The sequence below is a fragment of the Mesoplodon densirostris genome, chromosome 8, assembly GCF_025265405.1.
Source record: "Mesoplodon densirostris isolate mMesDen1 chromosome 8, mMesDen1 primary haplotype, whole genome shotgun sequence".
NCBI lineage: Eukaryota > Metazoa > Chordata > Mammalia > Artiodactyla > Ziphiidae > Mesoplodon > Mesoplodon densirostris.
The window spans coordinates 50155975-50172036 of NC_082668.1; the positions used below are offsets into that span (position 1 = coordinate 50155975).

Below are 16062 nucleotides of genomic sequence, written 5' to 3' on the forward strand. Positions count from 1 at the left end.
CCTGTGGGTGATTCCTAAGGGCCTTTCTAGCTTTAACACTCTTTGATTCTACATAGCTAATTAAAAGCAGATAATTGGAACAAAGAAGAAGGTGCTAGTCTTATGAAATACTCTGAGTGAAAATCAGGAAAATTTTGAGGCAATGCCAAGAAGAGACCTTGTGGAGTTGCACAGAACTAAAAGTTACCTAAATTTCAGGGGAGGTCAAGACACCAGTAGAAGAATTCAACCCAAGGAGGTAGAAATGGTACTGTGAGATAAGTCTCAGAAAGACCCCAGCTAATGTGTTAGGGAGTCAGAAAACCCGAGTTTGAGTCTTGGCTTCACTACTTAGAGCTGTGTGAATATTGGCAAATTTAATCTAACTTCTCTCCCAGTTTCCTCCTATGTAGAATGTGAATAAGACTATCTTCCTGACTGTATCTCAAGAGGACACAATGAGATCTCATACGTAAAAAGTATGCATTTTATAGACATGCGATCATCAAGAGTCAACACCTGGGATTACACTCTGAATTACCCTTTGGGTCAATGTAGGTTCTGGAAAAAAATAGTAAAACCTCAATTAACTCAAATATGATAAGATCTGATTATCTGACTTATCTGAGAAAATTGGTAAACTTTCATTGTTGGTTGATAATATTTCTAAAGTGTCTGACTCTATATCGCATATAGCTGAACTGACTTTTGCTTTTAAATGACTGAGGACATTTGGGTTTATTACCAGGACTATTATTCCAAACACCAGTTTTTATGTTTCCAGGTTAGATGGCTATCAACTTTCCAGGATATACTAGGAATTTGTTTTAATGAAGAGTCACAGAAAAATTCCTGCTAATTCAGGATCTAACATAATCAGATTTATTTGAGATTTTCTCCCATATTCTATATAAAACTATAAACTAAAATTAGGAATGTATGTGGTCAACCCTAAGTTTGTCACTGAACTCCAGACTGAAATATCCTATTGCTTATGTGACACCTCAACTTAAATATCTAATATCTAATACCTTAACATAACCAAAACAGAATTCTTGTGCACCCTCCTTAGATTCCCATAGTCTCTCCTATTTTACCAACTGCCTCCTCCTACTATATGCCTGTTTTAGGCTCTTGGGAATATAGCTGTGATCTTCATGGAGCTTACATTCTAGAGGGAGGTAGTGAAAAAACAATTAATTAAAACATACAGTCTGGCATATAGTAATAAATGCTAGGGAGAAAAATAGCAAAGAAGTGGAATATGTAGTGCCACCTTGAGAATGAAGTTACAATTTCAAAAAAGTGGTCAAAGAAGATGTCACTGAGAAGGTGATATTGGAGCAAAGTTCTGAAGGTGAGGAATGAGCAATGTAGATACAGAGGAAAGAGTACTACATGAGGATCAGCAAGTGCAAAGACCCTGAATTCCTGGAATATTTGAGGAACAGCAAGAAGGTCAGTGAGGCCTGAGCAGGGTGAGCCAGAAAGAGAAACAGAGGAGGAGGTTAGAGAGGTAATAGGGATTTGGAGTGATGTCCAGATGATGTAAGGTTTTGCAAGCCACTGTAAGTTCTTTGGCTTTTGTCCCAGATGAGATGGGAAATACTTATACCTGGAATTATCTTTGATGCCCTGCCTCAAGTTACAATGTAAATTCTTTGAGATCAAGGACTTTGTCAGTTTTGTTCACACATGGGATTTTAGAACACAAAGGAGGTGCTCAGTAAAATCTTTGAATGAATGAATGAATAAATGATTGAATTGGACAGCTGCAATATTAGTGAAGGATATAAGAATTAACCTGGATCATTGCAACAAAGTTGGAAAAAACAAAACACTGAATTTAGGGTCAGGAGCCTTGGGATCTAGACTGTGTTCTGCCTCTGACTCAAAGTAATCTTGGACATTTTCTCACCTTGAGCTTGAGTTTCCTCATGTAAACAATGAGGGGCATTATAGTAAGTGATTTCTGTGTAACTCTAGCAGCCTAGGATTCCATAATATAGGAATCATACAGTGATTATTTTGACCCCTGGTTATGGTACATTTATAGAATTTTGGCATGCTTACTGTTACTCTATGAATCCCATCTTAATAAAAATGACTTCCAAGTTGAGAGAATATGTTTCTTAAGTAACAACCTAAGTGAGTTGTATGTTTGAAATAGCCAGGGTAAAGCTGTGGTTCAAATTTCAAGGCCACTTTATAGTAAACATGACACTCAACCTCTTGGACATGCTACCATTGTTAGAACCACATTAATCATCTGAGGTTTCAACAGAGTGTCAAACAGTCCTCACACAAATGTTCTAAGCAGTCAGTACAATTAAAGATTAAAAAAACAACAACAAAGTGAGGTCCATATTTAAATGTAAGCAAATAAATTTAGCTTTAAAAGCCTTTTTTGGGGTACATTTTGATAGGGTTAAGCACAAATGAAGGATAACTTCTCAAAGAAATTGTTAAATCCTAGTATCATGGGTTCTGGTTCAGCTAGAAACTATCATATGATATACCCTGATTTTGTGAATATTTCTCACAGGAGCATGGTAAATATAAATTCATATTATACCATATTCTTGACCAAAATCATTAATAAGGCAAACTAGCTGACTTATTTTAACTCCTGGGTGATGTAGTACTGGATCATTTCTAAAAGTAGATAAGCTCATAGGAAAAAAAAAAGTATCAACTTCAGGTTTGATAATTAAAAACACTGATCAAAGCAGTAGAGTGTCCTTTTGAATACTTTCTATTTTAAATCAAGAAATACAAAAATCCAACCTTCCATAATTTTTATACTTTTGTCTGCCATACAATCTTCAGTCTCACTAAAACAAAAGAAAAAACAATATTTAATTTTTTGTGTATTTAATGAATCAAGAAATTACTGGTTAAGTAAAAGAACAATCTGTCAGTCATTCTTCATATGGAAGTAAACCTGGAAGAGTGTATCACTGAGTTTCCAAATTGAATGCAAATTATTTCTAAATTGACTCTTTTTTCCCAACTTTTAAAATTTTGGTTAAATACACATAACATAAAATTTACCACCTTAACCATTTTTCAGTGTACAGTTCTATTCTTGAGTACATTCACATTATGGTGCAACCATCACCACCATTCGTCTATAGAACTTTTTCATTTTCCCCAGTTGAAACTCTGTACTCCTAAATACTAACACCGCATATTCCTCTCTCTCCATCCCCTGGAACCAATCTTCTACCTTCTGCCTCTGTGATTTGACTACTTAGGTATCTAAGTGGAATCATATAATATTTGTCATTTTGAGACTGACTTATTCACTTAGCATAATGTCTTCAGGGTGACATATAGCATGCGTCAGGATGTCCTTCCTTTCTAAAACTGAATAATATTCTACTGAATGTATATACCATATTTCGTTTTTCCATTCATCCATCAATGGACTCTTGTGCTGCTTCCATGATTTGGCTATTGTGAATATGATGCTATGAATATGAGTGTAAAAATATCTGCTTGAGTCCCCGTTTTCAATTCTTTGGGGTATATACCCAGAAGTAGAATTGCTGGATCATATGGTTACTCTATATATTTAACTTTTTAGAGAAACTCTCACACTGTTTTCCATAGTGACTGCACCATTTTAAATTCCCAGCAGCACTGGACAAGCGTTCCAGTTTCTTCACATTCTTGCCAATGTGTTATTTTCTGAAAAAATTTTTGATAATAGCTATCCTAATGGGTGTGCAATAGCATCTCATTATGGTTTTGACTTGCATTTCCCTAATGATTAGTGATGTTGAGGATCTTTTCACGTGCTTATTGCCCATTTGTCCATCCTCTTTGTAGAAGTATCTATTCAAGTCCCTTGACCAATTTTTAATCAGGTTGTTTGGTTTTTTGCTGTTGTTGAGTTATAGGAGTTCTTTATATATTCTGGATAGTAATCCCTTATCAGACATATGACTTTCAAATATTTTCTCCCATTCTATGTGCTGACTTTTCACTCTGTCCTTTGAAGCACAGACGTTTTTAATTTTGGTTAAGTCAAACTTATCTAATTTTTCTTTTACTGCTTGTGATTTTAGTATCATATCCAAGAAACTATTGTCAAATCCAGTGTCATGGGGCTTTCCCCCTATGTTTTCTTATAAGAGTTCTATAGTTTTATGTAGGTCTTTGATCCATTTTGAATTAGTTTTTATACACAGTATAAGGTAAGGCTCTAACTTCATTTTTGTTCGTGTGTGGTTATCTAGTTTTCCCAACACTGTTTGTTGAAAAGACTGTTTTTTCTCCATTGGATGGTCTTGGCATGCTTATCAAAAATTATTTGACCATATATTAAGGATTTGTTTCTGGGCTCTTTATTCTATTCCATTGGTCTACATATCTGTCTTCATGTCAGCACCACACTGTTTTGATTATCATAGCTCTGTAGTAAGTTTTGAAATCAGGAAGTCCAAGTATGTTCTTCCTTTTCAAGATTGTTTTGGCTGTTAGGGGTCCTTTGAGATACTATATAAATTCTAGAATGATTTTTTTCTTTTTCTGCAGAAAAAGGTCATTAAGTATTTTTATAAGGATTCATTTAATCTGTAGAATCCTTTGGGTAATATTGAAATATTAATGGCCTATTTCCATTAATCTGTGCCTCTTTTAATTTCCTTTAGGTATGTTTTGTAGTTTTCAGTGTACAAATCTTTTGCCGCTTGGTAAGTCTATTCCTAAATATTTTATTCTGTTTGATACTAATGCAGATTGAATTTTTCTTAACTTCGTTTTTGGATTGTTCATTGTTACTGTATAGAAATGCAATTGTCTTCCTCTGTGTTTATTCTATATCCAGCAACTTTGATGAATTCATTTATTTGTTCTAAAAGTTTTCTTTCTTTTTTGTATGGAATCTTTAGGGTTTTCTACATATAAGATAATGCCATCTGTGAACAGAGCTCACTTTACTTCTCATCCAATTTAGATGCCTTTTATTTCTTGCTTAATTGCTATGGCTAGGACTTCTGGTAGTATACTCAACAGAAATGATAAGAGTGGGCACCCTTGTCTTTTTCCTGAGCTTAGAGGAAAATCCTTCAGGATTTCACCCTGAGTACAATAATTTTAGTTGTAGTTTTTCCATATATGGCTTTTATTATTTCAAGGTAATTTTCTCTTATTTCTAGTTTGTTAAGTGTCATTATCATGAAAAGGTGTTGAATTTTGTTAAATGGTTTTTCCTGCATTAGTTTAGATAAGAATGTGTTTCTTTTTCCTTCATCCTGTTAATGTCTTGTGTTACACTGACTGATTCTCATATGTTGAACTTCCTTTGTATTCCTGGGATAAATCAACCTTAGTCATAGTGTATAATCATTTTAATCTGCTATTGAATTCTGTTTACTAGTATTTTGTTGAAGATTTTTGTATCAATAGTTTGAAGAGGTTTGTTCTTGTTTTGTTTGGAGGAAGTTTACTTTACATCAATAGTTTGAGGAGGATTGGTTTTAATTCTCCTTTAAATGTTTGCTACAATTCACCAGTGAAATCATCTGGCCCTGAGTTTTTCTTTGTTAGGAGCTTCTTAATTACTGGTTCAATTTCTTTACTAGTTATAGGTTTCTTCAGATTTTTACATTTTTTCATGAATCAATCTTGGTAGGTCATGTTTTTAAGAATTTGTCTATTTCATTTGATTATCCAATTTGTTGGCATACAATTGTTAATAGTGCTCTTATAATTCTTTTTATTTCTGTAAAATCATAGTACTCATAATTCTTTTTATTTCTGTAAAATCAGTTATAATGTCTCTTCTTTCACCTATGATTTTAGCTATTTGAGTCTTCTCTTTTTTTTCCTTAGGTAATGTAGCTAAAATTTGTCAGTTTTATCAACGTTTTGAAGAACCAACTCTTGGTTTCACTGATTTTATTTTTCTATTCTCTTATTTTGTTTATCTCTACTTTAATCTTTATTATTTCCTTCCATCTAATAGTTTTGAGTTTAGCTTATTTTTCTTTTTCTAGGTAGGTATTTAAGATGTAATGTTAGGTTGTTATTGTAAGATCTTTTTTCTTTTTTATTGGAGTATAGTTGCTTTTCAATGTTGTGTTAGCTTCTGCTGTACAGCAAAGTGAGTCAGTTATACGTATACATATATCCACTCTTTTTAGATTTCCTTCCCATTTAGGTCACTACAGATCATTGAGTAGAGTTCCCTGTGCTAAACAGTATGTTCTCAATAGTTATCTATTTTATACATAGTAGTGTATATGTGTCAATCCCAATCTCCCAATTCATCCCACCCCACCCTTCTCCTCTTGGTAACCATAAGTTTGTTCTCTACCTATGTGACTCTACTTCTGCTTTGCCAGTAAGTTCATCTGTACATTTTTCTAGATTCCACATATAAGTGATATTATATGATATTTGTTTGTCTCTTTCTGACTTACTTCACTCTGTATGACCATCTCTAGGTCCTTCCATGTCTCTGCAAATGGCACTATTTTGTTCCTTTTTATGGCTGAGTAATATTCCATTGTATATATGTACCACATCTTCTTTATCCATTCCTCTGTCGATGGACTTTTAGGTTGCTTCCATGTCTTGGCTATTATAAACAGTGATGCAGTGAACATTGGGGTACATGTATCCTTTCGGACCATGTTTTTCTCCAGATATATGCCCAGGAGTGAGATTGCAGAATCATATGGTAGCTTTATTTTTGGTTTCTTAAGCATCCTCCATACTGTTCTCCACAGTGGCTGTACCAATTTACATTCCCACCAACAGTGCAGGAGGGTTCCCTTCTTTTCACACTCTCTCCAGCATTTATTGTTTGTGGATTTTTTTGATGATAGCTATTTTGACTGGTGTGAGGTGATATCTCCTTGTAGTTTTGATTTGCACATCTCTAATTAGCAATGTTGAATATCTTTTCATGGGCCTCTTGCCCATCTGTATGTCTTCTTTGGAGAAATGTCTATTTAGGTTGTCTGCTCATTTTTTGATTGGGTTGTTTATTTTTATGATAGTAAGCCACATGAGCTGTTTGTAAATTTTGGAGACTAATCACTTGTCTGTCACATCGTTTGGAAATATTTTCTCCCATTCTGTGCATTTCCTTTTCATTTTGTTTATGATTTCCTTTGCTGTGCATAAGCTTTTGAGTTTAATTCGGTCCCATTTGTTTACTCTTTTTTTTTTTTTTTTTTTTGCGATACGTGGGCCTCTCGTTGTTGTGGCCTCTCCCGTTGCGGAGCACAGGCTCCGGACGCACAGGCTCAGTGGCCATGGCTCATGGGCCCAGCCGCTCCGCGGCATGTGGGATATTCCCAGACCGGGGCATGAACCCGTGTCCCCTGCATTGGCAGGCGGACTCTCAACCACTGCACCACCAGGGAAGCCCTACTTTTGTTTTTATTTCTATTACTCTGGGAGATGGATTGAAAAAGATATTGCTGCAATTTATGTCAGAGAGTGTTCTGCCTATGTTTTCCTCTAAGAGTTTTATAGTGTCCAGTCTCACATTTAAGTCTTTAATCCATTTTCAGTTTATTTTTGTGTATGGTGTAAAAGAGTGTTCTAATTTCATTTTTTTTTTTTTTTTACATGTAGCTGTCCAGTTTACCCAGCACAACTTATTGAAGAGGCTGTCTTTTCACCATTGTATATTCTTCTTTCCTTTGTCATAGATTAGGTGACCACAGGTGTGTGGGTTTATCTCTGGGCTTTCTATCCTGTTCCATTCATCTGTATTTCTGTTTTTGTGCCAGTATCATATTGATTACTATAGCTTTGTATTATAGTCTGAAGTGAGGGAGCCTGATTCCTCCAGATCCCTTTTACTCTCTCAAGTTGCTTTGGTTATCTGGGGTCTTTTGTGTCTCCATACAGATTTTTTTGTTCTAGTTCTGTGAAAAATGCCATTGGTAATTTGATAGGGATTGCATTGAATCTGTAGATTGCCTTAGGTAGTACAGTCATTTTGAGAATATTGATTCTTCCAATCCAAGAACCTGGTATATCTTCTGTTTGTGTCATCTTTGATTTCTTTCATCAGTGTTGTATAGTTTTTGGAGTACAGGTCTTTTGTCTCCTTAGGTAGGTTTATTCCTAGGTATTTTATTCTTTTTGCTGCAATGGTAAATGGAATTGTTTCCTTCTTATTCTGATCTTTCATTGTTAGTATATAGAAATGCAAGATATTTCTGTGTATTAATTTTGTAACCTGCAACTTTACCAAATTCACTGACGAGCTCTAGTAGTTTTCTGGTAGTGTCTTTAGGATTTTCTATATATAATATCATGTCATCTGCAAAGAGTGACAGTTTAACTTCTTCTTTTCCAATTTGAATTCCTTTTATTTCTTTTTCTTCTCTGATTGTCATAGCTAGGACTTCCAAAACTATGTTGAATAAAAGTGCAAGACTGGACATCCTTGTCTTGCTCCTGATCTTAGAGGAAATGTTTTCAGCTTTTCACCACTGAGTATGATGTTAGCTGTAGGTTTGTCGTATATGGCCTTTATTATATTGAGGTGTGTAATCCCTCATTTCCTCCACTACTGCCTTCCTTTGTGTCAGTTGAGGTTTTGCAGAGATGCATTTTGATTACCTTTTTATTTCCTTTCATTTATATTCTATAGATATTTTCTTTGTTACCACACAGATTCCATATAATGTCCTAAAGTTATGACAGTCTATCTTAAATTGATACCAATTTAACCTCAACTTCATAAAAATACTCTACTCCTTTATAGATCAACCCCCATCCCTTAGTTATTACTGTCCCAAATTATGGCTTTATATATTCCATGCCCATCAGCATAAATTTATAATTACTTTTTATGCATTTGTTTTTTAAATACTGTAGAAAATAAAAGTGGAATTATGAACTAAAATTATTATAATACTGGTTTTTATTTTTGTCCCTGTGTTTACCTTTACTAGAGAGTTTTATATTTTCATATGGTTTTGAGTTACTGTCTAGCATCTTTTACTTTCAATTTGAAGAACTGTTTTTTACTGTTTCTTGCAGTCATGTCTAATGGTAATGAACTTTCTCAGCTTTTTGTTTTATTTTTTGTCTTAGAATATTCTGATTTCTTTCTCATTTTTGAAGGGTATTTTTGCTGGTTATAGAGTTCTCACTTGATAGTTTTCTTTCTTTTAGCCCTTTAAGTATATAATCTACTGCCTTCCATCCTGCAAGATTTCTTCTGAAAATTTTACTGATAATTTTATGGAGATCTCTTGTACAAGTCATTTCTGTCTTGTCACTTTCAAGATTCTCTTTTTATCTTTGGCTTTTGATGACTGTGACTATAAGATGTCTTGGGTAGTCTCTGTGTGCTTATGCTACTTAGAATTCACTGAACTTATTGTATTTGTATATTCATGCTTTTTCAAATTTGAGGAGGTTTTAGCCGTTATTTCCTCAAATAATCTCCCTGCCCCTTTCTTTCTCTCTTCTCTGGAACTCACCATGGTGTGTGTGTATATATACATATATATATATATATATATATATATGTATGTATATATACACACTTACATATGTATATATCACTGCTTGATCGTGTCCATTAAGTGCCACAGAATCTGTTCACTCTTTTTTCAGTCTTTTCTTTTTGCAGCTCAGACTCAATAATTTCAAATGACTTGTGTTCAAGTTCACTGATTATTTCTTCCACTTGATTGAGTCTGCTCTTGAACCCATCTAGTGAATTTTTGAGCTCCAGAATTTCTGTTATTTCTGTCTGGTTCCTTTTTAGTTTCTATCTCTTTGTTTTTATTTATATGTATTTTATTCATATACTTTTCCCCTGATTTCATTTAGTTCTTTGTCTGTGTTTTTCTGTAGCTTTTGAACATATTTAAGACAGTTATTTTAAAATCTTTGTCATGTGTGTCTAATTCATGTGCTTCATCATGGACATTTTCTGGGAATTTATTTGGTTTCTTAAAATGTGCCCTATTTTCATTAATATGCATTGTAATCTTATGTCGAAATTTGAGCATTTAAAGAAATAGCTACCCCTTCCAGTTTTTGGAGATTGTTGTAGAAGCCCTTCACTAATTAGTAGGACTCTGAGCCTTGGTAACAATCTGAGGTAAAGCCTTCAAATCTTACTTTTTTTCTGGGTATATGTCCTTCTGGGCCTATGTATGTTCTTTTTTTTTTTCCTTCTTCCATTTTCCTGACCTGCTTTTGAATGTTTTATTTCCTAAGGGTCTCATCATGTTTCTTCTCAGGGCCTTAGCTATCCTGTTGTTTTCCCCTGCCTGTAATCTCTTTCCCTCAGGTGTTTGTGCATCTGCAGTCCCTTGTGATTTTCATGCACCATGGCATCCATCTACTGACTTCTTTGGCTTCTAGGCTTAGACCCAAACAATGCCAGCATTCCCAATTTGAGCTCCTATTGAGGTGAGACAGAAAACATTCCCTCAGGCAGCCCACAGATAGGCCCAAACATTACAAACAAGTTCCAGTCTGCTCTTTCCACCTCAAGAGAGAAAACTGAGAATTAGGCCATTTCTTCCCAACTGTGCCACATCATGTTGCAGAAGGGGGTCGGGCAAAAACGAGTAAAAGTGTGTGGAATTTCCTGCCACTTTGAATGTGGCTTTTCTTTGATTGGGCATTCCCTTGGTTGCTGCAGTTATTTGACTGTTTCCAGAGCTCCTATAAAGTTGTTTTAGCAGTCTGTAGTTGTTTATTTTTTGTTCCTACAAGAAAATAAGGGTGTGCAGTTTCTTGGTCTGCTATCTTGCTCTAAATTGTCTTTTTTTTTTTTTTTTTTTAAAGAAGATGTTGGGGGTAGGAGTTTTTATTAATTAATTAATTTATTTTTGCTGTGTTGCGTCTTCGTTTCTGTGCGAGGGCTTTCTCTAGTTGTGGCAAGCGGGGGCCACTCTTCATCGCGGTGCGCGGGCCTCTCACTATCGCGGCCTCTTGTTGCGGAGCACAGGCTCCAGACGCGCAGGCTCAGTAGTCGTGGCTCACGGGCCTAGTTGCTCCACGGCATGTGGGATCCTCCCAGACCAGGGCTCAAACCCGTGTCCCCTGCATTAGCAGGCAGACTCTCAACCACTGCACCACCAGGGAAGCCCCTAAATTGTCTTTTATTTGGTATTATCTGTGCCCTCTGTCTTCACTGATATAAACAATAGAGACGTACCTGCATTACTAATTTTGTATGTTAATATAATCATTACGCAGGAAAAAAGAGGCAATGATTGGCCAGGAAAATATGTCCCAAAATAGTGTCAGTGTCAAAAAGAAACAATTCCATCATGCTGAGTGGGAAAAAATTATAACCAGCTAGATTTTTCTCCTATTTATACCTATTGCTTCTCCCACAATAGAAATGCTACCTCTTCTAGGTTATGAATATTCTTATAAACTTAAGAATAATTTTAGACAAGTTCTAACTGTTTTACATAGTTATTGTTTTAGATATAGTTATTAATTAGTTTTCAAGTCTACAGTGTACTTTTTCTCTCTGTCCTCTATAAATGCCATATAGTTCAGACTTTGCTCCTATATTCATCCGAACTTGGGTTGCCTTCTCCTCATGTAAATGCTGTCCATCTTTACAGGCCCACATGAAACTCCATTGCTTTCTAGAATTCATCCCTGAATGCTTTGACTTACACTGCTCCCTCTCTTATTTGGATTCTTCTTAGAGGCAGTTATACACACTGGAACATTTTGTTACTTAAAGAGAGTTGAGCAGGAACCCTTTGGGCTGAAAGGCACTGGGTCACAATAGAATCTTCACTATCTTCCAGGTAAGAAAAACAAAAAACAAAAACAAAACACACTAGCAAATTCTTCATCCAAGACACTGCTATACTAGGAAGAACATAGAGGCCAGGTAACTAGAAATAGGGAATCAGATAGAAAGGAGAGGGTTTAGGGAATGTCCACAGTAGGGAGCCAAGGGAGAAAAGGATAAGGAGTGAGGGAAGGTCTAGGGCTGAAAACTTGCCCAATCGTAGTTTTACCAGAGACCTCATTCTTCCCATAAGCATTACTTTCATCTCATATTTCTATTTTTATATTGCTTTAATCTCATGTACCTAGCAGATGAAATCAGATCTTCTTGGTTGTATGAAGATGAACTCATAATTCTGTGTACGAAGTAATGTGTCGGCTCAGTAATAAGGTTTCTTTCTTCTTTCTGGAAAAGTGCAAACCATATGTTACATAAAGTAGCGTTTGATATGCACTTTCTCATATACTTGGCATATTCTGCCCTCTAATCTACACTAGTATTAGAAAAAGTTTCAGAGATTACATTAAAAATGGATGAACACTGTAATTCTAATTAAAATGTCTCTTTCCAATATAATTCTTTGGAAACGGCTAGTAAAGATGATCTATATTATAATATTGAAGTCTGAATAAACATTAAAGATTAACCTAGCACAAACTTTGAAGAATATAGCTTTCCATTTCTGTACTTTACAAATATATATATATATATATATATATTTTGTGGTACACGGGCCTCTCACTGTTGTGGCCTCTCCCGTTGCGGAGCACAGGCTCCGGATGCGCAGGCTCAGTGACCATGGCTCACGGGCCCAGCTGCTCAGCGGCCATGGCTCACGGGCCCAGCCACTCCGCGGCATGTGGGATCTTCCCGGACCGGGGCACGAACCCGTGTCCCCTGCATCGGCAGGCGGACTCTCAACCACTGTGCCACCAGGGAAGCCCCTACAAATATTTTAATGAAAACTTAGTTCAAAAAGAAAAAGAACAGAGATATAATTCTGGTCAATTCAGAAGCTTGTCAAGTCAGTCATCTTAACCGTAGTCTGATCTGTTTGTTGGGAAGTCATGTGTGATTTTATGGCTATAACTTTTGTAAGAATACCTTAATTGTTATGTCTATTAGGATCTTGAAAAAACAGACTACTATTATTGGGATTATTGTATATGAACAATAATCCATTATATGAAATCCATTTTGACTTTTGGTATTGTTATAACAATTCTTTAGTTTTCTATGAAGCCAGCATTTCTGACTATGAGGCTCAAGAAAACTATTCTGCAGACTGCATTTGGTCATGTAATCACACAGATTTCCAACAAATAGGTCAGAGTATGTGTTAAGATGATTTACCTGGGAAACTTCTGAACTGAAGAGTTGTATCTCTGTTCTTTTTCTCTGGTTCATCTCAGCTTTTGTGTTAACCTAGGAATAATGTCAGATGGATAATCAAAATAATTGTCTCACCAGGAAATCCTGTATCATATACACTTTTCCAAGACATGTTTTGATATGGATTTTTGGATAGGAACCACCCAAAAGGTCACTTAAGTCTAGACCATTATGTTATGTGAGGGGTATGGTATTAGGGACAAGAGCTGTTCCCCATGATGAGAGTGGAGTTTATGGGCCGATTGTAAGGGTGATATTTAAAATATATTGATTAACTTGTTAACTTTGGGCAAGTTGGCTAAGTAACTTGTAAGAAAAAAGTTGGCTATGTAGCTGCCCAAAAGATATGTATCTATGAAAGTGAGAGTCAAGATTCAAACTCAGACAATCTGAATTCGTGTGGATTCTTTTTTACCTCTTCCTACCTTGGCCTATATTCTGGTCCCGCCCTACCTGCTCAAAAGGTATTTATCAGCCAAAATACAAAAGGGCTAGAATCTATTAAAAGATGGATATAAATAATTAGCTTGCATTTCTCTTAAATAGCTTCCATTTTCTGTTATCCCTGGACTTCTAGCTAATATATGTCTCTTTCCATTACCTGCTTTCCCTCAATTGTGTTTTATGGCTTCATCTGTTAGTTATTTCTCTCATACTGTAAATGTTGCCAGACTAAGGAAGAGACTATCTGGAGCCATTTTAGTATTTTTTTTCTGCCCAATTAAGGTACATTCTTGGACAGAATTTCTGAAGATCTCTACTCTTTCCATAGATATCTGGTTATTGACAGTCATATTTCTCACTCACCTTCCTCTGTGGCTTTTCCTCCCCAATAGAATCTGTTTCAGTCAAGCTTCTTGAGCAGGTGGCCATGTCAAGTTTAGCAACAGTTCTTTTAACTTGTCCCTCCTTTGGTTCTATTACATGATTTGAGGTTGCTTCAGTATTTTCAACATTTGCATTGGATGTGGGCTGACAATATTTGCTTAGTGAAAAATTCTCTTTCAGGCTACTTGTGCTTCGTGTTGGCTTGGGAGAAACAACTTTCGTTTCTACTGGCTTTGTGGCTTCTTTCACTTGATCTTCAAAATTTTCTCCTAAGTGTCCTTCTTGTACAATCTCTCTTAAAACAACTTCATCTTCATCAGACATTAGTTCCTCTTCTATGGTACTTTCTGAACCTTCTTGATCAATATCATGAGTTACTAACCGAAGGATAAGTTCTTTTTTGTTCTGAACATCTTTTAAAAGCTCCACCTTGGTGATATCGGGCTTTCTTATATTCAGAAATGAATTTCTGCAAACAGCCTGGAATTGAAGGTATAATGAATATCAAAAACAAATGCCTCAATCACTTTTCCTGTGATTCTATTATAATACAGCTATTTTAGTATGATTTCTAGTTTCAGTGTTAAAGTAGTATTATCTTAAGATGCCATGCTTACATTAGCAATATTTTAAAAAAGAAACATGAAAATTGTAAGAAATATTTGTTGTTATCTATCATTTCTTTTACCTTCAGAGGTTATTTTATTTTACTTCAGAGTTTAAAGGAAGGACTAAAATAGGTTTTTCTTCTTTTTTTGGTTAAACTTTTTATTTTGTTACATCATATTTACTTTTTTGTTTTTCAGTTACTTTGAAAGTTTGTGACAGAAGTAGACATGATAATAAATTTTTCTAAAATTGTAGATGGGTTATCATGGAGAAACTGAAATGTACATATTTTCAACAAGAAAGCAAGGTATTATCTGATCTTGACTTTTAGAAATGATGAATAACCAAGATTGTGAAGGTCTTTGACTCTTTAATCCCTATAATTACACCCCTGATCCTTTGGATACATTTTCCAAAAGAATCTTGAAAACATAAATCTTCATTTTTTTCTCACCTCCCTAGTCAAATCTCACTTTCCATTTTCAATGTGTTAAGACAGATAAAAGACAGTTACAATTAAATAATAGAACTTCTGCATCTCAGTAGCCTTTGATGCCACAGAACCTCCAAATTGTTTTGAGTTAATAATTCTAGACCTCAACATCCCTGTGTAACACTGTAAGCCAGTTTTTCAGATATTGGTGTCCTAAAAGAATATCTTCTGCGGAAACAAAATATAGAAACAGCCTCCTTAATAATTTAAAACCAATCAGTTTTGATTTTCTGTGTTAGTGGAGGGGACCAGTGGTTTACAAAATCCAAAATCGTTCTATATGGCTTTGGAATTTGTGACTATATATGGTTTTCATATGTACATGCCTAGGGTGTTGGGAATTTATGGTATCTCAAAACAGAAAATAAAGCCCTTGGGTGAGGCCAACAAGTGTCTAGGTTCGCTGATCTAATCTACTGTTCTTTAGTTTCTTCTCTTGTCCCTATGCAGGAGAGTGGTACTCAGATTGGTACAAATCATATGTCTTATCAGAGTTGTCTAGGTCTGCTTCTTTGTGTTTTATTTTGAGGATGGATTTTCTTCCCCTTAAGAGGACAGTGGTAATTATTTTGGTTTAAATATTCCCATCCTGCTTTCCTGTGGTCTATAAATGACTTAATGAAAGAGAACTGGTAACTACAAGTAAGATTTGTGACAGAAAATTCTACAGATAATTAAAAACTGCTTTTGACTAATGTTATTCTATAGTCTGTTCAACAAATTTTACTCCTAAGGGGTTACTTATGTATGAATGAAGACTACCAAATAATATGCTAATGCAAACGATGAGAATCGATGTGGAAGGATAAATTTTAGGGTTTGAAAGGACTGCCATCTGGTTCAAAAAATTTAGGGAAAAGAAGATTAAATTAGTATGTCAGCCCATAATAATCTCAGTATTTGAGTATGAAAGCACAAAGTGCCAATTAATATATTTAACAGCCCTGAGACCTAGTTCAATGGGTTGCAGGATAGTGCTGAAGAAAATTTACTTCAAGTT

At 35.3% G+C, this 16062-nt stretch overlaps 1 protein-coding gene across 1 annotated transcript in view; it reads right to left on the reverse strand.

The window, feature by feature from the left end:
* The window catches only part of FSIP2 (fibrous sheath interacting protein 2), a 128131-nt gene that overhangs the window by 5998 nt on the left and 106071 nt on the right, over positions 1 to 16062 (reverse strand). Inside the window, exons 19-21 of the mRNA XM_060106711.1 lie at positions 13940 to 14440; positions 12045 to 12145; positions 2767 to 2813 (exon numbers count right to left, since the gene is read on the reverse strand). Of these exons, the coding sequence (XP_059962694.1) occupies positions 2767 to 2813; positions 12045 to 12145; positions 13940 to 14440 (649 nt within the window). The remainder of the gene's footprint in view (positions 1 to 2766; positions 2814 to 12044; positions 12146 to 13939; positions 14441 to 16062) is intronic.